We start from the raw sequence: 24,573 nt of genomic DNA, 5'->3' as shown, positions 1-24,573 counted from the left end.
TCCATTGTCTGTTAACCCGATCTTTTATGATAGTTTAAAATCCTTAACAAAGACACAAACTATACGGAGAAGGGATCGGAATCATTTGGATTTAAAAGACCTGTACGATAAAAATCGATCAAAGTCAGTTGCTGTGGGGTGAGTCGGTTCCTGCAGCTTCTCAACAGGCTTTCAACGAGCCTCACTGAGGTCAGACTACAGCAGAGGACAGAGCAGCAGCGTCATCCAGGAAGGGTCCTCAAATCTCCATCACACGTCCATCAGTGGAGATTTTAGCCGTGAAAACTGATGCTGATGCTCCTGCAATATTTCTTATATTAAAAATATCTGGTGCCAATTTTTAAGAAAAAGGGAGATTTGCAGAGTTGTGGCAACTACAGAGAAATAAAGCTGATGAGCCATACAATGAAGTTACGGGAAAGAGTAGTTGAAGCTAGACCAGTGGTTCTTAACCTTGTTGAAGGTACCGAACCCTGCCGGTTTCATATTCTCACTCACCGAACCCTTCTTTAGTGGCGACCCCTGAAGGGAAAAGCCGAAAGGAAACGAAGAAGAATCCTGCATTTAACTAATTTCATGCTTGAAGCTATTGTTTGTTGGACACAATATGGTAATTGTTTGCCTGCCTCACAGAACCATTAGCGTACATCATTGGCACTCATCCAGATTATCACCAAATAAAAGAGTTAAATGCAACCTTTGCTTCCTTGTGTGGTCAGTGTGGCTTCCAGGTAGAATTTTAAATCCCAACAAACAGGTTTATAGAGGAGACAGGTGGAGGATGACTGTATTATCTGTACTATATATACCACTAATGTTTACACACAATCCCTCAGCATACTCTGCCCCTGGGACTCCTCCTGCCAATCGCCCATCCTTCATTGGAGTTACTCCTCGAGACCCTGGTGCACTCTACCAAGCCCAGGTGTGTATGGTTCATTTGAATCTGTACAGAGATTATTAGTGTGATTGAGGATCTTTCATGAAAGTGTGTGTTTGTGTGTGTTTATTCTGATTTAATTTCATTCAATTTCAAATCTTTTGATAGAAGCCATATAAAATGGGAATCAGAATTATCTGGCTCAAAGCTCATGGAATAGTTTTTTGTCATAGTTATCTGACATATTATCAGTCGATACTTTTCAGGAAAACAAATTTGTACTTAGTGGTAAAATCTGTGGTAAAACAAAATAAGACAAAGAAATTTGACAGTAAAGGAGAGAGGGAGAGGGAGAGGAATGTTGACAGAGACAATGAAACTCTTGAAACTCTGGAATCTGAATAATACTTTTTATATTAGTTGGCTGCTGATGGGGTAGTATTTGACAGGATGCAGATATTTGGATGCAGTAGTGGTAGAGAAGTCTTTGGCTGCAGAGATGTACAATAAAGATGAAGTGCTGGAACTGCTTTGGCAACTTTTAAAATCTTTGTAACGAGGAAATGGGAGCATTTTGATTTACTGCTGTGGCACTGCAGTGCCTTCCCACCAACTAACTCTGCTGAGTCACTTCTGTGTGTATGCATCAGACAATTTCTACAAGACCATTTTGTCACAAATATATATACACATTACAGTGATATATAACGACATATCACTGCCGAAATATATCTCCTCCCTTTTTGAATGCAGTTTGTGACATGGTTGGCCTTTATTTTGTTCTTTAAATGGGGTCAGATATGTCACTAGAGTTATCCCTTGTTATCTGTGTAGGTTCTCAGTCATCCAGGTCATGGTTATCCTAAAGCTGTTGAGTCGATCCACTGGACGTTAAGAAAGTTCTCGAAGACGTTTCGTCTCTCATCCAAGAGACTTCTGAAGTCTCAGGTGAGATGAAGTCTCTTCGATGAGAGACGAACCATCTTCAAGAACTTTCTTAACGTCCAGTGGATCGACTCAACAGCTTTAGGATATCCCTTGTCACTCATGGGTAATGCGTTCCGGGATCACCCGCAAAAATTGAAATTTCGAGATACAGCGATGAACTATTTGTTTTATTATTTACGGTAATTTAAATTCTTAGGAGCCCTCCCCATACTGATATTAAACCACCTTCTATCTGTATTACCTTTTCCCACAGTCTTATAGATAGTTTAAAGAGCTTTTGTGTTTCTTTAATACTAGGAAGTGTGCTGCGTTCCGTGGAATTAAGATTGGGCCGTTTATAGTCATTGCTGTAGTTTTCTTTTGGGTGATCTGCAAAGTACAGTGGTACCTCTACTTACGAAATTAATTGGTCTGGAAGAAATTTCGTAAGTAGAAAATTTCGTAAGTAGAGACGCGTTTTCCATGCAAATGCCCTAATTCTAATTCCGTTCCAAGCCCCTCAAAGTTGTTTCAAGATCCAGTCAATTTGAATGTGGAAAAGCAATGCTGAATTCATGCAACCTTGCCTTATATGACCTCAGATCAGGTGTTTGTATCAGTGGTGTCCTACAATGCTGTAATTGAAGCATATTGATCCTTACCATTTTCAATGTATCATAAAACATTGCTGCCAATATGTTATTTTATATTTTGCTGAATTTGAACATGTCATCATTGTATCTGCTCAAAATGCTAAACGTGTAACAAGGTATTTAACAACTGATTTTATATTTAGAAGTTTGTTTCAATAGTATGTTATTTACATTATCATATTTGATCCAATATCATGAGAGAAATACAGTTTGAGGTTTGACATATTGTTTGACTCATTTCAAATATTGATTGTATATTTGTCTCTGTTGTAGACCTGGTATCTTGGCAACTGACTGGACTCTGGAGGACAGAAATTTGTGTGTGAGTGTGTGTGTGTGTGTGTGTGTGTGTGTGTGTGTGTGTGTGTGTGTGTGTGTGTGCGCGCGCCTGTCTGTCGTTCTTTCACACACACACACACACACACACACACACAAAAGACAAGAGACATCCTGGAAGAATGGTGCTCACATTTTGCAGTCTCAAAAACGAACTCTAGAACAACTGAACGGCTGACACATCTGGGATTTTTCAAGTCGGAGTGATGGAGTTCTTCCGTGTGGTGGGTCCAGATGAACTGCAGACTAGATCCAGGTCACGACACACAACATCTGAACAAGCCTGGAACCTACTTGTGTACACAGGATGAGGCCTGCTTCCTTTCTGGCATGGATGTCAGCCTTTTCCCCCGTACCAAAACTAAATCTAAGACGACCCCTCCACCCCCAATTCCTGGAATGCTCCTTTCCAATGCAGGTGCTGCTTATAATATATGCAAATAGGCCTCCTTTTTTCTTAAATGATTACAAAGAGAGATCCTGTTGTAAAAATGTAGTGTTTCTTTGCACTTTTTATGTCATTGATATATTTGGAGAAAAGTTTTTTTCCTGTCTTTCCTCAAATAGACACTCCCTTTTTTAGTGACAATCATCAGCCAGAATCTGTTCATTTGCTTTCTTAGTTCATGGTTTTAAGACTTGTTAAAAAAAACAAAACAAAGTGGAATATAATGGCTATTTTCCTGCCTCCTGTCATGCAACTGTGTTTATACTACAGATAGATACCAGTAGAATTGACCCCAGTGTTACTGGTAAGAGGAGGACCTGTCTTCATTAGCAGGACATCTTACTCTATGACTGTCATGCTGCTTCTTACCCACATGATGCTGATCCTTTTTTCCTGACAGTATTTATCCAAAGGCACAATTTTTGAAGGAGATAAACACTTGACAGGTTCAGCAGAACTGAGAAAAGGCACAGACACACTAACTACAAAGTCCTGTGGCAGTAAAGTCACTGCTCACATCCAATCCTTCAGAAAGTAGCCTGGTGTGGCGAGTGCATGTCTTTGTAATGCTTTGTGTCGTATGGTCTTCACGTGAGTTGGGGCTGAATAGATGGAGTCACAGCACCCATTCCACTATACTGTGGGTCAATTGATATGATTTATTAACAATCTATCAGGCTGTTTATTTTTAGGTTGGCAATGTGCCTAATGACTGTCTTCTCCAGCACTAGAAGGAAGAGTGTTATCTTGGAGACACAGGAGTTGTAGAACAGATTTCAGGTCAATATCTTCATGGATTAACCAATGCGCATGTTTTTTTTAAATTCTTTTTTCTGTTCTTGACATCAACACTCATCATTAAGCGTAAGTGCATTATGATAGTGCTCTTTTCAGGGAAAGCAATATTCTCTTGAGGCTGGGTTTTTCACTGCTCTTTTTATTCAAACTTAAAATTAGCTTAACTAATAGAAAGCGCTTTGTGGTTCATTTACTGTATGTTGGTAAGAAACAATTTACAAACAGAATGTTAGCATTTACTAGAATCTGAATGTTAATGATTATCTGCAGTAATGCTAACGGCTCAAATGTACACATTCACAGAAGAAATCGAGACAAAGGCTCCAATATAAAATATTGCAGTTGATACTGAACCAGTAGTCTAAATAAGTACTCACATTTCCTTTGCTTATAAATCAGTCTTCAAATGCAGTCTGTTGCCTGTGGAATGGTGTTTTGTGCCAAGGTGAGATCTAATTTTCTGCGATATTCTCATAAATGTGAGTGTTTCCTCTTGATGCCATAGGTGTCTTCCTGCTGCCTGCAAAGATAAGATGTTAGAGGTCTAAGCCAAAGTTTAACTCCATTGATTTGGCCGGTGTTCTGAGCAGTGGGTCTGAAGTAGGGGAGTACAGCACTGTGGTACGATGAATGGAAAAGGTAGAAGTATATTACAGTTGGAAATATTCATTACTGTAATTTTATTGCCATGCATGGAGAAAGCATCTGAAGGATCTTAGATGACATTTGAAGATTCAACACACTGTAGTATAGTTAACACCAGCTTGTTACTGAAGGTTGTCATGCAGAATGTGTGGTATAGTCACAAACAGCTGCTGTCCTGACTCAATAAAGCTTTAATGACCACGTTCCTACCAACGTTCACCATTGGGTGTGCAGTGTGTGCTCACAGTCAGATGTCACCAAGGTCTCCAGACAGATGTGATGTTACTCTCTTCAATTCAGTGTAATCATTCTGGAATATGTGTGGCGGATGTTTTCTATGGACGATGTAAATCCCTTTGTGAAGCCTTTTTCCAGCCCACTAGTGTTTTTCTATTGAAGTCTACCTGGTGTCCTGTCCCAGGGAGTGGGGTTCAGGGTTAGAGTCAGTGCCTGTATGGGTTCAGATTTTGTACTGTGGGGATATGAACTGGGTTTAGGAGGGTGAGATGAAGTTGATGTATCTGCATGATGCTGCTCTGTTTGCTGTGCTGACCTAATGAATGCATGGCTGAAACTGATGATACCTCTTCCATTGTATATCCTGATCCCGCCGCCCACCCACCCTGTCTGCTGTCCTACATCAGAGGACAGTGGATAGAAGGGGTCTGTTTCTTTACTTTGGTAAGAGACCTTCAACTTTTGCACGATATTTCATGGAACATTATGTGCCTTGACTTTAGTTACTATAATACATTATGGAAAGTGATTTCACTTTTCATGGTACAAATGGAAGCTTAACAAACACAAAAAAGTTGCATGTGTAATAGCTTGATGCCAACCAGTGTAGCAGGTCCATTAATTCAGGTTTCAGCTCAATGAGTAGTAGTTTTTACTTTCAGCTGGGAGTTTGGGCATACTACCATTCATCTAAAAACTAGTACAGACTGTAGCTCTGTTTTTCCCCACAGCATTATGTGACAGACATGACTTAACACACTGCACACATGTGCTATGTTTCCGAAATACATTATAGCCTTTACAAGCTCCAGGTTCTACCTTGTCCCATTACTCTGAAGCATGTAGTTGTTACAAGATAAACACAACGTACTTTGTTGATCCCTCAGAAAGCAAAGTAATATATGGGACAACTGGAAATTCAGACCCATTTCCTTGTACGGAGGTTACAATCTGTCCTGCAGGCACAAGCACCATCATCACAGAACTAAAAGTCTATTTTTCAGTTAATGAAGTGACAATAGAATTATCTATATAAGATTGTACCAGGAACGTTAATACTCTGCATTTCCCAAAACACTGGACTGTTTGCACTTATGGAGGAGATCGGTTTATAAGCATGTGGACATGGCGTCACTGACATTGACAGTGTTAGATGATAGGTTCCATTGTGTGTGTTGTCCTGGGATATGGATTCTACTATGTAGAGTTGTAAATGGTTGCCTTGGTCCTGAAGATGCCGTTCTGCATTTCACATCACATGTTCTCAAAGGAAAGACTTGCTTCAGTGCTCACCATGCAAACAAAAATATTTCCGGAGAGTCTGCTCTGTCTGCAGACTGTTTTAGTTCAAAATACTAAACAAATGCAAACAAATTTGAGTGTATCTTTTTGCTACAAAATTATCCAAATATTTCGTGTGATTATTTAGTCAGACATTTAATGTAAGGTCCACTGTCCCATCTGGCAGAATCTGATTTTGGCTGCAGGGGTAACCCCAATACTGTCAGTTTGCCTGTATGATGGTCTGACAATGTGGATAATCATGCAACATGTAGCTGCACATGGCCATTGATGAGTTCAACTTTTATACACATGCGTATACTTCAAAGTTTTCTTACTCTACTGGACTCAAAGCTTTTTCCCCCCTAGAGTTATTATGTTGCCTGTAGAATTGTAGTTGTAAAAACAACAATGTGTATAAAATCTGTAGATATGAGAAGGTCAGCTGCCTTTGAATTGTGGCCAGGCCACGGAATAAGGGACCCATGAAATGGGCCAGTAGTAATGTTTAGCCATGTGACTGATGATGATGATGATGATAGGACTTAGGGTAAACTTGAATGTATTCAAAAAATGCATACAGTCCCCCTCTGTGCTGTTTATATACTGTATATCTGCAGTGCACCCTAAATTACTTGCGGTTAATGCGTTCCAGGAACCACTCGCGATTTACAGTAATTTAAACGTTTATGAACCCTCCCCATACTGATATTAAACCACCTACCTGTATTAACTTTTCCCACACTCTTATCGACTGTTTAAAGCACTTGTGTGTCTCACGGAAGTCCGAGACTCACGGAATGCAGCACACTTCCAGATGCCGTCAGCCAATAGAATGCACGTATGGTATTACGTGACTGTCTACCAAAAATCTGCGATGAGGTGAAGTAGTGAGTGTTGATGCGCGAGGGTGCACTGTGTGTATATATACAGTGTATATCACAATCACATACAGTGAAAATGATGTCCTATTGTCAAGCAGTGAGCAGCAATAGTTTGACTTGTTCTGAAGTGTGGATAAATACCACAAAAGTAAGCACTGAATTCTAAACAATGCAAAAATATTTCTGCAATGCAGCATTGCACATTTGAAAAATACTCACTAAAAATACAGGGCCACTGTGGTTAATATGGATGTGAACTACTCAGCATGGTCAATCATCATTTATGTCAACTAAGGAAAGACTAAAAATGTATGCAGTAAATTGTAAAATATTCAAATACAAATAGATTCTATGGTGGACATAAATTGATCACAGTTCATGAAGAAGGGCTAGCTGCTTTTCTCAGTGGATCTGACAACAGTCATATATTATATGATGAACACGTGGCAGAGAGATACCAGACAAAGAGGACAACGATGAAAGCTGGATGAAAGCCCCGTTAGGTATAAATCCTGGCACACAGTCCTCAGACCTGTGCTAATGCAAGAGTAGCTTCGCTACCCTGGGCTACTGCAGCACCGGCTCAAAGCTGGGATTCACGTAGTCAGTGAAAAGCACTTTTTAAAATTCTGGTACAAAGCTAGTGTGCTCTATGAATGTCCACATGATGGTGTCATTGCTATCTGATCTATCTACATGGAAATAGATCCATCTGTGAAAGGACAACCTTTGCAGATAAAAATATGGCTCCTAAATTAGAATAACAGCAAAACCATCCCTTGTTCTGAATTAAAGCCTACATGGGAATACATTTCATTTTCTGATGGCATGTGATCAACATACTTTGTGTAATTTCCACCCTCATATTCACTTATCAGGTATTTGGCCACTGTGACCCGCCAACCAATCATTTTGCTGTTTTTTGCTTATTCTTTCAGGTTTTTAAGAAAGTCTTTCATATGTCGTTAATGCTGTTGGCCTACCTTTGCTTAAATTTGTACACAACATTTCACTTATATTAACTTTCTAACTCTTGCTGAGGAATGTGAAATGGCCACCAAACTTTTTAGAAGCCTGAAAACACTAAATGGTCTTTATTCACCAATGAGGGATGTTGTTTGGACAATATGATTTAGCGTTCAAAATGTAAGGCAACAATATATTAAATACACCATACATACTGCTGACTGTTGAAAAACTGTTGGGATAAAGACTAAATGCTTTTTTTAAAGATGTTTTTATGTCATAAGTAGTCGTTGGCTGAAAATGAATGAATTCATCTCTGTCTATGATCACATAAAACGCAAATCCAGTATAGAAGCAAGATCCACAGAAGGCTTTGATTCTCCCATCAAAGAGGATTTGTAGGCATCTACTTAAAGGTCAGACACATAGAAGAGATCCACATTTGATATCTTTTACATCTGATGTCATCGAATGCATCACTGATATTAATATCTTTGTGCATTTACAAATCTGTTTCATATTTGAGAAATATTTGTGTGTGATGACAACTCTTTATTTCTTGAATATTTTTTATCGATTAATGACTTATTTTACACACAGATTGTTAATGAAACAAGCAGAAGTGAGACTAACTAATCTTTATTCATGACTAGGTTCATGGGTGCCACAGCAAAGCTTTGAGGCATCAAATTTGTTAATGATCACACATTTTAGGCATGTGATGTACCTCATACATCGTCATGACACTATTCACTGACTTTCTTTTTACTATTTAACTGAACTGGACAATGAGATGACTCCCCTTTATTTCCTATGTTAAACAGCATTCTGTCCATTCTGTTTGGACATTGATTAAAAGAAATGCATCCTACAGTCAGCTCCTCAAACACATCTCTGATCGTCTGTGTAACTTATACCATGTTGGCTGTCAAAGCATTAGACAAGTAAAGGATTCTATGTGCATAATTGTGAATGCTGCTTTGAATATCTCAGCTGTATTGTACAGCACATAGCACTAATGAAAGTGAACACTCACATTAAAAAGGTGTGACAATTCTCCCCCCTAGATATCTAAAAGGTAGTGCTGATGTAAGAGTACAATCATGTTCCTTAATTTATATTAATTTATGATCCTGATTTGATGTATCTAAAAGAAATGAGTTGACCTGATGTTTGCTGAAGCTAGGCATACAGTGTAATTGCATTTTTAACTTGCTTTGTAATGTATTTTCAATGTTTTCAATGTCATCAACCCCCAAATGCCAAACTGAGGGGGTCAATCAAATCAGAATCAGAATTACTTCTTCATTGTAATTGGTGGATTGGTTGGTTGACTAACTGTAGTGCTCCTGCTGGAATTCCTGTTTTAGGGGTGAGTAGCGTTGGTTGATGCAATCTCTAGTTGAATGATGTGTGAGAAACAAACCAACTCTAAAGTCTTGAGTAATAAAAATTTTGGGGATGTTTCTACCGAGGGCTTTTTTCTATAAATGTTTTACCGAACATCCCACAGCAGCTGTTATATGGTGTAAATGGGGTTTCTTTTTACATTTGAGATCAATGTTTGTTTCTTTATTTTCCTTTAAGAAAACTCAGCAGTCAGACGAGCATTCGTAGTTAGAGCTCAGCTTTGATTTTTCCTGCTACAGTAATGTAATATTAATTCCTTTGTCTTCACATACTGCTTTTGCACACTGTTTAGTCCATACGTTGAAGACAGATTGTAATGTAGCAAGTTTTTTCTTTGAGGATAATTACAGTATATTTTAAGGATTTTTTTTCTATTATAACTTTTCAGAAATTATAGTGAATGACTGCTTCGCTTGCTTTCACATATATATCTCTTACATCAGACTGAACAACTTTTGTCAGTTATTGCATGATTAAAATCCACACAGACATCCTGCACATCAAGACATTATGTAGTTAGCTATAGGATATTGTTAAGGATACTGCTAAGTTTGGTAAGCAATGCTACATAAGGCCCTCCTGTGAGTTCAAACTATATACAAGTGCACATGCGGACACACACCAAGTGGGTTCATAGAGAAAAGGGCTTCTGCTCTGAGGTCTCATTTATAAAACAGTGACTATGCTAACTGAAGATGTCTGTGCACATATCAGCCTCATGTTTTGCCATCTACGCACCCACTTCTTACCACAAGAATTCAATACAAAACAAGGAATGAGCCTGCTGATTAATGGTTCACTGTGTTGAATTGTAACAACAATATTCCTTCACACATAAAATTGATGGTGGATGAGGTGGAGTTTAGAAAGCATCTTCTGACATTCATAGTGGAACCCAGTCAGGTGCTCTTTATGGCTCGGTGTCCCTGGGAAGGGTTTCGGTCTCATCTGGGTCTTGGCCACACTTGAGAATGTTTTAGCCCAGACGTGAGGGTGAGAAAGAGACAGTCTTGTTCACTGGCAAACTTCTCTTCCCTTTGGTTTGCTCCCTGTTGGTTGAGACGACCTTCATGACTGGCTGGGGGGCTGCATTCAGGTCTGGTTGATGGTCTCAGCTGTCTATGGTGACTACCCCCTTTGGCTTGCTGCGTTCCTAGCTGGAAATCTCTCCTGAAACTTGTCCTGTGGTGGCTTCATGGGGCCTCATACATGTCCACACATGGTCACATTGGCTTAATTCGCACAGGGACTTCGAGTGGTTGGCCATGGGTCTCCTAAACTGAACTCTAATTGATCTCATCTATTACAATCGATATTTAGTGAGTTTTGAATGGAATATTCTAAAGAGGGTGTGTCCAGCTATGAAATAAACATCCTATCATGAAATTAAACAATTTGAGGTTGTGCGGTTTTCCACTGGACTAGAGCTGTCAGTGCTTGTTGGTTTGTTCCGGGGTGAGAGGCTTTGTTGGGGGCCTCTTCCTGTAAAAGCACTTCGAAATGTCTGCTGACATTATTAAGCGTTTTACAAATAATAGATGGTGTTCTTTGGTCCTTCCATTGGGTAGAGTATGTTGGGTCCACTGGTGGGATGGTTGGTGTGGTTAATGTAGTCAGTTTTCGAAGATGCCATTACTTTGCTTGCTGACTTGACTGCTGGCCCTGGTTGCGGGAACTGTTTTCCTGGATTGGAGTATGTATGGATTTGTTTTTGGGTGTGTGTGTGTGTCTGTGCAGGTGGATATGGAAGGCATGACCAGCGTAGGATTTAAATTTTTAACTGTAGACCTTTATGGCCTGCCCCTAGGCATGGTGCCCAGCCCTCTCTGGCAGTGAAAGCCTCCAAAACACATTTGACATTTTTTCTGTTCTCCCCTTTAAGAAGGGTGGTGCAGGTCACACACACAGAAAATATCTGCTGTAAGATCAAACTGCATCCATTTTTGAGAAATGGATTATAACGATGTTAATGATGTTGGAGTAAACCATAAGTATATGTGGCCAATGTTAAAACATGAGAGAGGGCATTAAGATAGTGTATATCCATTATGTGGCAGTGGACATGAGTTTCTATTGGGTTCATTGTGTTTCATTGTGAAGTTCAGTTCTTGTGATGAACTTTACACGCATCATATTTCATAATTAGAACAAGGATATGGAGTATGATATCTGGGAGAGAGCTATTACTTCCACACATAACATTATGTTATGTGCAAGTCGTGACATTGCCATTGCATTGTGTTTGCCTGACAGTTCAGATTTCTTTGATGATTCTTTAGTGGGGACAGAGTGTTGACAGTAGAATGGTGATGGCCTGATATTGACGGCAGCATAGTGACAATAGGATGGCGATGCAAAGGTGGTTACAGTAGGCCGGTGACAGTCCAGTGGTGATGGTAGATTGGTGATGGTAGGGATGAGTTGGTAGGGTGGTGATGGTAGGGTTTTGGTGGTAAGGTGGTGACAAGAATTCCTCATGAATACATACAGTATAAAGCCATGATCAGGATTCAGGCCCCGTCCACACTTAGCCGGATCTTTTTGAAAACGCAGTTTTTTTCCTCCGGTTAGGCCTTCCGTGCACACAACAACTCGTATATCTAGGACAAGAACAAAAAATTTTAAAACGCCGACCAAAGTGATGTTTTCTGTCCGTTGTCATGAGGGCTCTGTAACCAAGCTTTTTCTGTCCGGTTGCGTCTCCCTGCTGTGACGTTGTATGTGTGACCCGTCTCTATATATACAAACAGAATGGATGGAGTTCAAACCGGCTATTTTCTGACTTATAACAGCTCCATGTCGAAGATGTGTTGATAAACATGCTTGACAGTTGAGTATTTGTTCGTCTGTCTGCTTATAAACATGTTGATCCACTCATTTACGCAGTTACGTGTGAGCGGATATTTTTTCAAAAACACTTGTCGTGTGAACGCAAGTTTTTTTTATGCAGGGAAAAAAAGATGAGTTTTCAAAAAGATCCAGCTACGTGTGAACATGGCCTGAATCAGGTTCCGAAATATGCCTGCTTTGCTCAAAACAAAACAAAACAAAACAAAACACAACAAAGCAAAATAAAACAAAAAAAACAACAACCTTGAGTCACATATGAAAACAATGTGAGCAAAAAGAATTGTGTTTGGCCCACTTTTGCTGAGCTGTGAACACAAACTTAGCCAACACAGTGCCGCTCTCTCCTCTGTAGCCTGGCATTGGCCAATATGATCTGGGAACAGTATCTCTGATGTATATGTTTGATAACATGGATTATTACACCACCTCACCACCATACATGTTTTTTACCGTTGCAAAACATGTTTTTATGCATGGGTTAGAGTTTAAGCAGAAACTTTCACACAGATTTATTTTGAGATGATCCTGTCTCTTTTAGGCCCTGTGCCTACACAACTGTTATAAATGAGACTTGCAGACAGAATGTTGTTTTTAGCTCTAACAAGAGCTTTAAGTCATTAAATTTCATTGACCAGCCTTTACTTGCATGAAGCAAAAATTTAAGACTACATTTAGACAGGGATGGGAAATAATGTCAAAACTGGCATGGCTTCTCATTTAATGATTAGACACTCTGTTCCTGTTTGAATGACTCCTAGTATCAGTTACAGGTGTCTGAATATTTTTTTCTGACCTAATGGTATTTGTCTGCTGTGGGGATGAAACATTAATATGACATTATAACCATATAGCCATTGCTATCAGGAAATGCTGATTTATGACTAGAAATGAATATGTTCCCTATGCAAAAATATACTGTTAATAAATTATACCAGAATCAGTCAGCAAATCCAGTTTTTCCTGTCATTCATATTTGCTGTTGGACATCATGATGTGAACACATGAAGATGCATTGTTGTGTGTTCAGGTAGAGGTAAAACAAATACATTCTCAGAGCTCGGGTTTGAGTAGCAAATGATCTGTCAGATACACTGCAGTTATTATGCAAAGTCTTATGATCTTATGAATTTGAAAAGTTAGCAAAGACCCAGAAACTGTGTTTTCTCATGTTTAAAGGCCACCAAAGGGCAGAAGTTGTCTTTCAGGTGTCAGCTTTAAGGTTCTTTAGAAATGTGGCTTCTAAACTCACCTCACGTAGATTTGGAACACATTTCGATCAAACACATTTCGAAAAGACTAACAACAAGCATCCAAGGAAGCTAATTACAGCATTCACAAAATGCTCAAAACTAAATCAAAGATTATGAGAGTGAAACTAATGATGCCCCGTCAAAGGGACCAAAACATACACAGTGCTGCAGAGGTGGTCTTAAGGTCCTAGTCTTTTGGCTTTTGGACAGGGAGACAATATTTTATTTTGAAATTGGACATACATATAAAGATATTGAAGCATTGCTAGGCAGAGTCATTGGCGCAAGTGAATGATGCTACTCTGACCTGGCTGAATCCATTAGCAATGAATTACATTAATTTGGGCAGCTTCGCAGCTAACAGTGACTCTAGATGATATGGATATTGACTACTGAGGCCAAAGGATGTTCAGACCCTGCAGTACACCATCTCCATCCTGTTGGCATCTGACTCAAGGTGGACTTGTGTGCCCATCAGCGACTGAGCCATAGACCAATTCGCCTGGTCCATCAAGAGTCATTTAGCTCGCAGAAACTGTTCTACAAGACCTGGCAAGCAACTACACTGACACCCTCACTATATATGCAACAAACTGATTAATTACGTTAATTAACAAGTTGATTTAGAGGTGAGATGGTAATTTTTTAGTTTTCAATGTAGTTGTAGTTAATAGTTGTCCAATAATAGCGCACATATACAGTACATTCTAATTAGAAAGCCAAAACTCACTTTTGGTTTGCTTGCAATTCAGATTTTAGGTTTATCTAAACCACATGAAACATAATATATCCTGCATAAATCTTAAGATGTGAGTTTTCAGCTGAAAAGAGTTGTTTTTGATCAGTTTCTGACTGAAAAAGCTGAAATTAAGTCAACAGTTTTTTGCAGAGTAAAACCAGTCCAAACATGCTCCAAAATGCTATTCTCCCTCAAAACCACCTGAAAATAATGTATAACGTAGGTTTCCTGCATATATTTTAACATGTGAGTTTTCAGATGAGAAAGTTGTTTTGGAGTAGTTTCAGACTGAAAAAGTTACAATTGAAGTCAAACAGTTCTTTTCACAATGAAACCAGTCCAAACATGCTCCAAAATGCCACTTTCACTCAAAACCACATGAAAATGACGTGTAACGCAGGTTTCCTCCATTTATCTTAACATGTGAGTTTTCAGATGAGAAAGTCGTTTTGGAGCAGTTTCTGACTGAAAAAACTGAAATGAAGTGAAACAGTTCTTTTCAGATGAAACATGCTCAAAACTTCGATCATCACTCTAAACCAGCTGTCCCCAACCGTTTTTGCGCCATGGACCGGTTTCATCTAAGACAATATTTACATCGTCCGACCTTCATTTTCCTGATGATCGTTAACTATGCCAGGACAGCTGTTCTTTTCCTTACGTCTTTTCACTTCAGGGGTCGCCACAGCGAATCAGTTGCCTCCATCTAACCCTGTCTGCTGCATCCTCTTCTCTCACACCAACTATGCTCATGTCCTCTTTCACTACATCCATAAACCTCCACTTTGTTCTTCCTCTAGGCCCTCCTGCATGGCAGTTCAAAACTCAGCATCCTTCTACCAATATATTCACTATCTCTCCTCTGGACATGTCCAAACCATCTCAATCTGGCCTCTCTGACTTTATCTCCAAAACCTCTAACATGTGCTGTCCCTCTGATGTACTCATTCCTGATCCTATCCTTCCTGGTCACTCCCAAAGAGAACCTCAGCATCTTCATCTCTGCTACCTCCCGCTCTGTCTCCTGTCTTTTCCTCAGTGACACTGTCTCTAGACCAAACAACATCGCTGGTCTCACCACAGTTTTGTACATCTTTCCTTTCATTTTAAGTGAAACTCTTCTATTATACATCACACCTGACACTTTTCTCCACCCGTTCCATCCTGCCTGTATACACTTTTTCACCTCTTTTCCACACTCTCCATTGCTCTGGACTGTTGACCCTAAGTACTCCACCTTCTTGATCTCCTCTCCCTGTAACCTCACTCTTCCACTTGGGTCCCTCTCATTCACACACATGTACTTTGTCTTACTGCGACTAAACCTTCATTCCTCTCCTTTCCAGGACAAACCTCGGCCTCTCTAGCTTCTCCTCCACCTGTTCACTGCTCTCACTGCAGATCACAATGTCAACTGCAAACATCATAGTCCATGGAGATTCCTGTCTAACCTCGTCTGTCAGCCTGTCCATCACCATAGCGAACAAGAAGGGGCTCAGAGCTGATCCCTGATGCAGTCCCACCTCCACCTTGAACTCCTCTGTCACACCTACAGCACACCTCACCACTGTCTTACAGTCCTCATACATGTCCTGCACCGCTCTAACATACTTCTCTGTCACTCCAGACTTTCTCTTACAATACAACAGTTCCTCTCTGGGCAGCCTGTCATCAGCTTTCTCCAGATCTACAAAAACACAATGCAGCTCCCTCTGGCCTTCTCTGTACTTCTCTATCAACATCCTCAAAGCAAATACTGCATTTGTAGTACTCTTTTTTGGCATGAAACCATACTGCTGCTCACAAATGCTCACTTCTACCCTTAGCCTAGCTTCAACTACTCTTTCCCATAACTTCATTGTATGGCTCATCAGCTTTATTCCTCTGTAGTTGCCACAACTCTGCGCATCTCCTTTGTTCTTAAAAATGGGCACCAGCACACTTCCCCTCCATTTCTCAGGCATCTTCTCACTATCTGAGGTCCTGTTGAACAACCCAGTCAGAAACTCTACTGCCACCTCTCCTAGACACTTCCATACCTCCACAGGGATATCATCAGGACAGACTGCCTTTCCACTCTTCATCCTCTTCAATGCCTTCCTCACTTCATCCTGACTAATCTTTGCTACTTCCTGGTCCACAACAGTCACCTCTTCTAGTCTTTGTTCTTTCTCATTTTCCTCATTCATCAGCTCTTTAAGTACTCTTTCCATCTTCCCATCACACTACTGGCACCTGTCAATACACTTCCATCCCTATCCTTAATAACCCTGACCTGCTGCATGTCCTTCCTATCTCTGTCTCTCTGTCTTGCCAACCTGTATAGATCAGTCTCTCCTTCATTACTGTCCAACCTGGCATACAAGTCATCATAAGCCCCTTGTTTGACCTTTGCTACCTCTGCTTTGACCTTACGCCTCATATCCCTGTACACCTGTCTCCTCTCCTCAGTCCTCTCAGTGTCCCGCTTCTTCTTATCTAACCTCTTTCTCTGTATACACTCCTGTACCTCCTCATTCCACCACCATCGCAGGAGTCCCTTGGGTGGACTGAGTGTCTCGGTCTTAGTACTTGGATGGAGACGGGGTGCATGCCCGGAGGAGGGCGAGCAGATGGTCCTGTCTGAACAAACTACTTGACCGGAAAAACTGCTCCCAGGCGCTGGAGTCGGGGAGGACCCTTTGAGGGTGGGTCACAGTGGCCCTTTGGTCCGTGGAGAGGTTCCAAGCGAGAGGCTGGGCCTCGAGGAGAAGAAATTTCAAAAAAGGATTTTTGGGGATTTAAAAATTTTTTTCCCCTTAACCCCTCCTCCGCGGGCGTGGGGCAGGGGAGGGTGGTCCTGACTGCCGCCGAGTTTGAGGAGTAGTCCTCGAAAGTCAGGAGGTGAAAACCCTAGGTCAATCGGAGGACCTCCACCATGGGCATGTCGCTCCGCTGACTTTACACAGGGGCAGGTGCATAAGGCTGGTAAACCGCCGTGATTTACTTTCCACATTCTCTGGAACTGCTAAGGTCAGAGAGGGGGCTCTCAGGGCCTCTCCCATGCCCAGGGTGGAGCCTCGAATGGTGGGGAGCGAAAAAACCCACCTTTGATGGAGGACCTCTAGGAGGGGCGGGTCGCTCCACTGGCTGCCCAGGGAGAGGTGCTAAAGGTTGGTGAGCCGCCAAGCAGTTTCCCCCTGAGTGAACTGGAAGTTCAGTCGTCAGGGAGAACCAGGAGAGGGCCAAGATGGTGAAGATTGGGTCGTCGATTTTTTCCTGACTGTGAGTTTTTATAAAACAAATTGGTAGACTAGAGAAAGGTAAATCAGATTGTCAGATTAAAAAAAAGGATGAAATGGAGTGAAACAAGATGAAAAGTTGTAACTTTTTGACTTCTTTCATTCTTGCCTGTTTCATTTTAGCTGGGAACGCCTCGGGATCCCCCTGGAGGAGCTGGAAGAGGGAAGTATGGGCATCGCTGTTGAGACTGTTGCCCCTGCAACCCGGCCCCGGATAAGCGGTTGACGATGGATGGATGGATGGATGCATTAGATGGCACTAGAGATATGCCCGGGTAAATGCAGTGGGTTGTGGCAGGAAATGCATCTGGCATAAAACTTTGCCAAACAAATTAGGTCCACTGAAAAGCATACAGGAAGCACAACTGGAGGTAGAGGAAATAACGATGTTGAGGTTGGATAAGATCAGAGGAACAGCCAAGGTATGGTGTTTTGGAGACAAAGTTAGAGAGAGCAGACTTAAATCGTGAGTTTATTGGTAAAAGGATGATGAGTATGTAGCTACCAGGCAAGAGCGTGGTAGCTACATATGATGACCGAAGAGAAGGTGGATGTACAGTATGTAGAGGAAGACATGAGGGTAGTTGGTGTTAGAAAGAAGAATGCAGAAGATAGGCATGGAAAAGGATGACATTCTGTGGAGCCCCCTAGCGGAACACGCCCAATGCCTCTTATCGGACAATTGTTTGAAAAATTCTTTTTTGGTTTTATTGTTACTTTTTGGAATAAAAAAAGACAGATTTTCTCTCAACAGTGGTGGGATGTATGGAAAAGCCAGATAAAAAATCTGTGCCTTTAGTACACTCCACAGGAGAAAGGAGACATGTTGAGACGCAAAAAAGTTTGCTTTAACGTAGCTGCTGGACGTGATCCACCAGGGGTGCTGTAGTACGTGTCACAATGTAGTGCTGATGGATGTTCCATCTCACTATTTCTTTGGTCTTGAGAGGAGGAATGAGCAATGGAGGATGATTAAATCTGAATTAGGAACGTGAAGACATAAGACACATGTTAGACAAAGAGCTGAACTGAGAAATCTTGTTTGCCAAGCTTAAGGACTCAAGTTCAACATGAGGATGAAGGTTCCGAAGTAGTTTTCGTTTTAGCAAGAAGGATGATGATGTGGCAGGTAGTGAACAAAGAATCCAGTTCTCTGGCTCACCAGTGACTACTGAGAAGAGAGCAGTTGGAAAGACAGGAGGGCTGCCAAGTAAGACTGGCTGATGGGGTGAAAACTGCACCAGGTGTGGAAAGGATAGTTACCTGCTCCACACATCCAGCTTGAACACATGTCCAGCTTGGACACCCAAGCTAACTTCAAGCAAGTTAAGAGAAAAACAGCCCATTGGTCTGTCAAGAGGCGGGATGAAAGAAGGACCTGCAAGGATGGATATCACAGTAACAAACTACATGGAAAGGACAACCAGGGACATTGCTGCTGCGGCTGGAGTAAAGTGACAACTTACCACGGCATGTGCATCCACCAAGGGAAGGCAAAGTGTGTTGGCAACAGTCAGCTATAATCAGCAGATTGCAGCTGACTGCAATCTGCTGCAATAATACCCTAGCACTGCATCAGCAGATCAGACAAGGAGATACCGCAATGTTGCAGTAGATCCCGTGTGTTTTCTTTGCTTTTGAAACTTCGTTCTTCTGTGGGTTCTTGTTATTGAGGTAAAGAAGGAGGCTTAGCCGATTGTCATAAGTTAAAAAAGTTTATTCCTTTCAACAAGTCTATTACAGATATCCAGGCTTTTCTCAGTGTCTCTGAATGCCTGCAGTAAACGAGTCTTGTAACAAAAAAGCATTATCTTTCACTGTGTTTCACAGTGTTTTTTATACAATTCAGATAAGGAATTTGAATGAGAAATGTATCTTTCACCTTCAACCTTCTGATACAGGCCGCAGTTAGCAATATCATCTGAGATAGACATCCAGATGGAATGCAGAGCCTGAATTGGGGGTGGCTAAAGCAGCCGCCGTAGTCAATGCATTAACAATTCTAACAAAGCAATCTAACGTTTCTGTAACCCACTCAAGTTTGGCAGTGGTGTTCCTGTTACTGTGCTGTGTTAACAGGTTACGAAGTGGTGTCGTGTGCTCTACAAAACAAGGGATGTAGTGTCTACTGTAACCGCACAAACCCAAAAATGCTAGCATGTCTTTTACCTTTTCAGGCCTCGGGTGGTGGAGGATAACAGAGTGATGAGCAGTATTGCCAAGCTGTGTGCTAACACAACACGTCCCAGGAAAGCAACTGACTTCCTGTAACACTGCAATTTCTGTTTGGATACTCTAAAACAGCATGAGAACAATTTCCTCAATAAACACTCAGTGGCTGCTAAACAAATTTCCAGTGTCTCACATGCCAATAAGAGATCGTACACATATTGTACTAACATGCAACCTTCTGGTAACTGCATGTCAGACAACATTGTTTTCAAAGCTTGATTGAAAATTCCAGGGCTGTTGTTAAATCCTGGCCGGAGTCTAGTGTATTGTAGCTTGACTCCATGATACCAAAATGCAAAGAATTTTCTGGAATCTGGATGAAGAAGTAAGAAAAAGTAAGCATTTGCCAAGTCCACAACTGTATACCATTTGAATTGAGGTGTGAGTGACGTCAATACCCTATGTGGATCAGGTACAGGTAGAACTGGAGTTAGCGTTACATCATTTATGGCTCTCAAATCATGGGCCATTCGATAACTTACTGTCTGCTTTTTAAACTGGCCTCAATGGTGTTGACCATTTACAATGCCCTATATCAAATAGACCTGTAGACCATATCCCTTCAGGGATAGAATGGAATGTTACCCTTGTTTTCAAAATAAAATGCCTCCCTATCTTTAGTAAAACTATTATCCTTGTTCATGAGTTCTGGCCGCCGCGGGAGGGCCTTTCCCTCGCCAGACAGAACGTCACGTCCAGTGCATGACGTAAAGTGGGAGACTTAGCCAATTGTCATTATTTAAAATGTTTATTCCTGAAAAAATATCTAATACAGATATCCGGGCTTTTCTCAGTGTCTCTGAATGCCTGCCGTAAACAGGTCTTGTAACAGCTGATGAAAAGCATTATCTTTCACTGCCTGGTGTTTTTCATATAATTCAGATAAGGAATTTGCATGAGATGATATGATCTCTTCTGGTCCAATTAGATCGTGACGAGTGTTCAGCCACTCTTCTGGAATGTGGTTTCCGGTTCCGGTTGGAAAGTGGTTTTCAGTTCTGGTTGGAATGTGGTTTCTGGTTCCAGTTCATCCTGTGAAAAAAGAACTTAGACTGCCACCTATATCCTATAAATGTAATTGTTATTGTTCCTGTGTGTGTGTGTGTGTGTGTGTAAGATTAGATGAGTTTGCCTACATCCTTTAAATGGAAACTGTGTGTGTGTGTGTGTGTGTGTGTGTGTGTGTGTGTGTGTGTGTGTGTGTGTGTGTGTGTGTGTGTGTGTGTGTGTGTGGTGTAAAATTACTGACACAGAGTGATGGAAAAGTTTATTGTATAATTAAAACTAAATACTTATGCAGCCAGAAAAATAATGAAAAGTACGGATATAATGTTTAAATCTCTTCACTTTGTATTCTTTCTCTTTCATGTCTGTCCTTTCACTTCCATCTTTACTACCTGTCGATGCCAAACCAGTGAGATAACGACTTTTTCTCTTTTTAAATTTTTCTGGATGTCTCCTCAACACTTTTGTTAGCTTTGTACCCATGGCAACTGAGGGTCCCAGGCGCAATGGTGAGCGCATTGTTTACACCAGCTGATTGCACTGTGCCCAGCTGAACAGCTGCCCAGAGCGAGGCCTGACATCCCAGAGAGCTGAGGAGGAGGTGTTGGAACTGCAGAGCTGCAAAGCTGAAGGCAAAGAAGATGAGGTTTCATCCAGCGGTGCCGGCCATCATTACAGGTAACGTGAGGTCTCTGGGGAGTAAGGCGAATTAGTTTGCAGTGCTCATTAAAACACATCACGTGAGTGTAGCGTGATGGCCACAGAGGATCACAATATTTTATAACTTTATACTAGGGTATTATTATTATTGCTAATATTTTTAATATTATTATTATTGTTATTATTCCCTTTCTCCTTATGTCTCTGATTTTTTTGTCAATATATACTGTACTGTATGTTCCCTGTTTCTGTTTGTTATGTGTGTCTGAATGCTGCTACAACGTTAAAATGTCCCAGTTTAAGATAAATAAAGCATATCTTATCACAGCCAGGTTGAGCACAACAGAGGTAGTGAACCCAACATTGTGGCTGGGATGAGAGAGGACGAGCAGACCCCACAGCAGCAGAACACCTCACAGCAGGAGAAAAGCACAGCAAATGTGGAGCAGCAAAGCCCCCCACAGCAGGAGAGCAACGTCGCACACGCAAAGCCCATAAAAGTTCCTCCAGAGAAGTATGCACAGAAATGCTCTTCAAGTGGCCAAAGTCAAACGACAGGAAAGTATGGAGAAACTTCAACAAGAGAACCAGAACCTACAGAACTCTCAAAGGGGCAACACAACCTCCAAACTGAACATCCTCAGCCATCTCATCCATGAGGATGGGAGAAACCAGTTTAGAGACAAGCCTGGAACAGGCTGATTCCTAATCACTGCGGAAGTCGAGAAAGGGAAATCTTCCAGCTGGTAAAGGAGCGACGCCTCTTGAGGAAGTCATGAAGGACAGCTAAGGCAGAGGTAAAATAGGGCTTGAAGGGCCTTGGAACAAGATCAAGGAAAGACTTACACACCTCAGGAAAGCAGAAAGGATAAAGAAGCGGAGAAACCGCATGGAGAAGGCAAGGACATGCTACTTCCAGGACCCCTTCAAATTCATCTGCAGACTCCTATAATAAGACCGGAACGCTACAGGTCACCAAGCAGGAGCTGTAGCAACACACTGCAGACCAGGTGAGCGACAACCTGAGAGCAAAGCCCCTGGGATCACCAGGCCATGTACCTTGCCAAACAGATCTCCACAGAGTTTAACATGAGCCCACTCAGGTTGAAAGAAGTCAAACATGTAGTAGAATGCGCAAGATCGGCATCAGCACCAGGGCCAAATGGCATGCCTTGTAAGGTATTCAAGAAATGCCCCGGACTCCTGAAGGCACTATGGAGGCTCATGGTTGCGGCTTGGAAAACGGAGTCCATCTTTCTGCCACAGTGTCAAGCAGTCACCAACTTCTTTCCAAAGGAGAAAGACTCCCAAAACTTCAGTCAGTTCACGGGCATTGCTCAGCTGAATATGGAGGAGAAAATCTTCTTCTCTATCTTGGCCAGACGGATGACGAGCTACTTCCTGGCAAATGAGTACGTCTTCTCCATTTGCCAAAAGCAGGAGTCCCAGGATTCCTTGGCTGTGATGAATACTCAGCGGCGATCTGGGAAAAATCCAGACAGCCAAACAAAGCAAAGAAGACTTGCATGTAGTTTGGCTTGACGTGGCAAATGCCTTCGGTTCAGTTCCCCACCAGCTCACCACGTATGCCCTCAGCTTTTTCAATGTACCATCACGCCTCCAGAACCTAGTGTCATGGTTGCGTTTTTGATTTGGCCATGTTGCTCTGCCTGCTGCCTTCTCCCCCTCCCCCTTCTCTGCTCTGCTCTACCTGTCCTCTACAGTGCTGGAGCATGGCAGGAGGCAAGTCAGTGCACGTAGGCAGTGCCTGGTTTCCACAACTGAGCCTCATCGACCTAATTACGTGGGGCCTTTGTAGCCACCCTCTCCCTTTTGTTCAGTGCACTCTGTCTCACCACGTTCCTGACCTTGCCTCCTGCCATGCGTTCCAGCCTCAAATCTTTGTTCCTGTGATTCCCTTGGTTTTGGTCTACACGAGTATTTCCCTGAGTAAGGTGATTTTCTGTTGTTACTTTGTTAGCCTAGTTTATTTCCTCAGTCTAGCTTTAACCTCAAAGGTGATTTTTGTTGGATACTTTGTGCTTAATAAACCTTTTTGCTGTTGAACTCCGCATCTGCATCTCAACCAACTGGCACCGGATCGAGAAGGGGATAGCAGTAGGATGTGCCATCCTCTTTACTGCGGCTTTTGAGATCCTACTAATAGGCGGAAGACAGATGGTCAGAGGGATCAGAGCACAGACAGGCCAAAGACTATCAGGCATGAGGTGCTATATGGATGATGTCGCCACCCTCCTCCAAACAGCAGCCTGCACAGCCAGACCCCTAAATGGCCGGAAGAGCTACTAGCCTGGGTGCACATAAATATCAAGCCACCAGAGTCTGGTAGCCTATCAGTCCGTAGAGGGACCAGGAACGATAACATCGTCTTCACAGTGGCTGGTGAAAGAATTCCCCTACTGGCAGAAGCACCCGTGAGAAGCCTTAGAAGGATGTACACGGCAGACCTCTGTGACAAGAACATGTCCTCAGCTGTCATAACTCAACTGCAAGTGGGCCTGCACAAGATCGATCAGTGCCCCCTACCAGGGAAGTTCAAGGTGTGGTGTTTCCAGTTTACTCTGTACCACTGCTTAATGTGGCCGCTGAAACTGAGCAACATCACCATGAACACGGACCTGAAGCGGGAGGCAAAAGCCAACAACTTCATCCGGAAGTGGCTCAGCCTTTCTCGATCCCTCTCCTCCACGGCAATGTCTGGGAGAAACACCCTGCAGCTCCCACTGCAGTACATCAGTCTGATGTACAAAAAGGGGGTTAGGCTCCATTTTGCTAAGAGACTCTACAGACTGGGCAATTCAAGCTGCCAACCCTCAGATTTGTACTGGACAGAAGTGGAATGCATCCAAAGCAGTTGACCAGGCAGTGGAGCGGCTGAAGCACCAAGAGAACGTTGGCTTCACACAGTCAGGTAGATCTGGCCAAGGATGGGCAACAGCACTAAAGAGCTGGTCCAAAGCGACCGAGAAGGAGAGGAAGGATGTTGTGATCTCCGAGGTTGCCAAGATGGAGAAGTAAACCTACAAGATCACAGCGGTGAGCCAGCAACAGCAAAACAGAAAGGCTACTT

General features: G+C 42.0%; 1 protein-coding gene across 2 annotated transcripts in view; it reads left to right on the top strand.

The window, feature by feature from the left end:
* LOC137598485 (nuclear factor 1 C-type-like) overlaps window positions 1-13,256 on the top strand; it is a 65,446-nt gene extending 52,190 nt beyond the window's left edge. For both annotated transcript variants that reach the window (XM_068318693.1, XM_068318692.1), the window contains 2 exons: window positions 837-925; window positions 2,734-13,256. In XM_068318693.1, the coding sequence (XP_068174794.1) occupies window positions 837-925; window positions 2,734-2,754 (110 nt within the window). In that variant the 3' untranslated portion in view covers window positions 2,755-13,256. The remainder of the gene's footprint in view (window positions 1-836; window positions 926-2,733) is intronic.
* The last annotated feature ends 11,317 nt before the right edge of the window (window positions 13,257-24,573 follow it).

The sequence above is a fragment of the Antennarius striatus genome, chromosome 7 (assembly GCF_040054535.1).
Source record: "Antennarius striatus isolate MH-2024 chromosome 7, ASM4005453v1, whole genome shotgun sequence".
In the NCBI taxonomy this organism is placed as follows: Eukaryota; Metazoa; Chordata; class Actinopteri; order Lophiiformes; family Antennariidae; genus Antennarius; species Antennarius striatus.
Note: the sequence above shows the minus strand (reverse complement) of the source record. Positions and strands in the feature narration are given on the sequence as shown.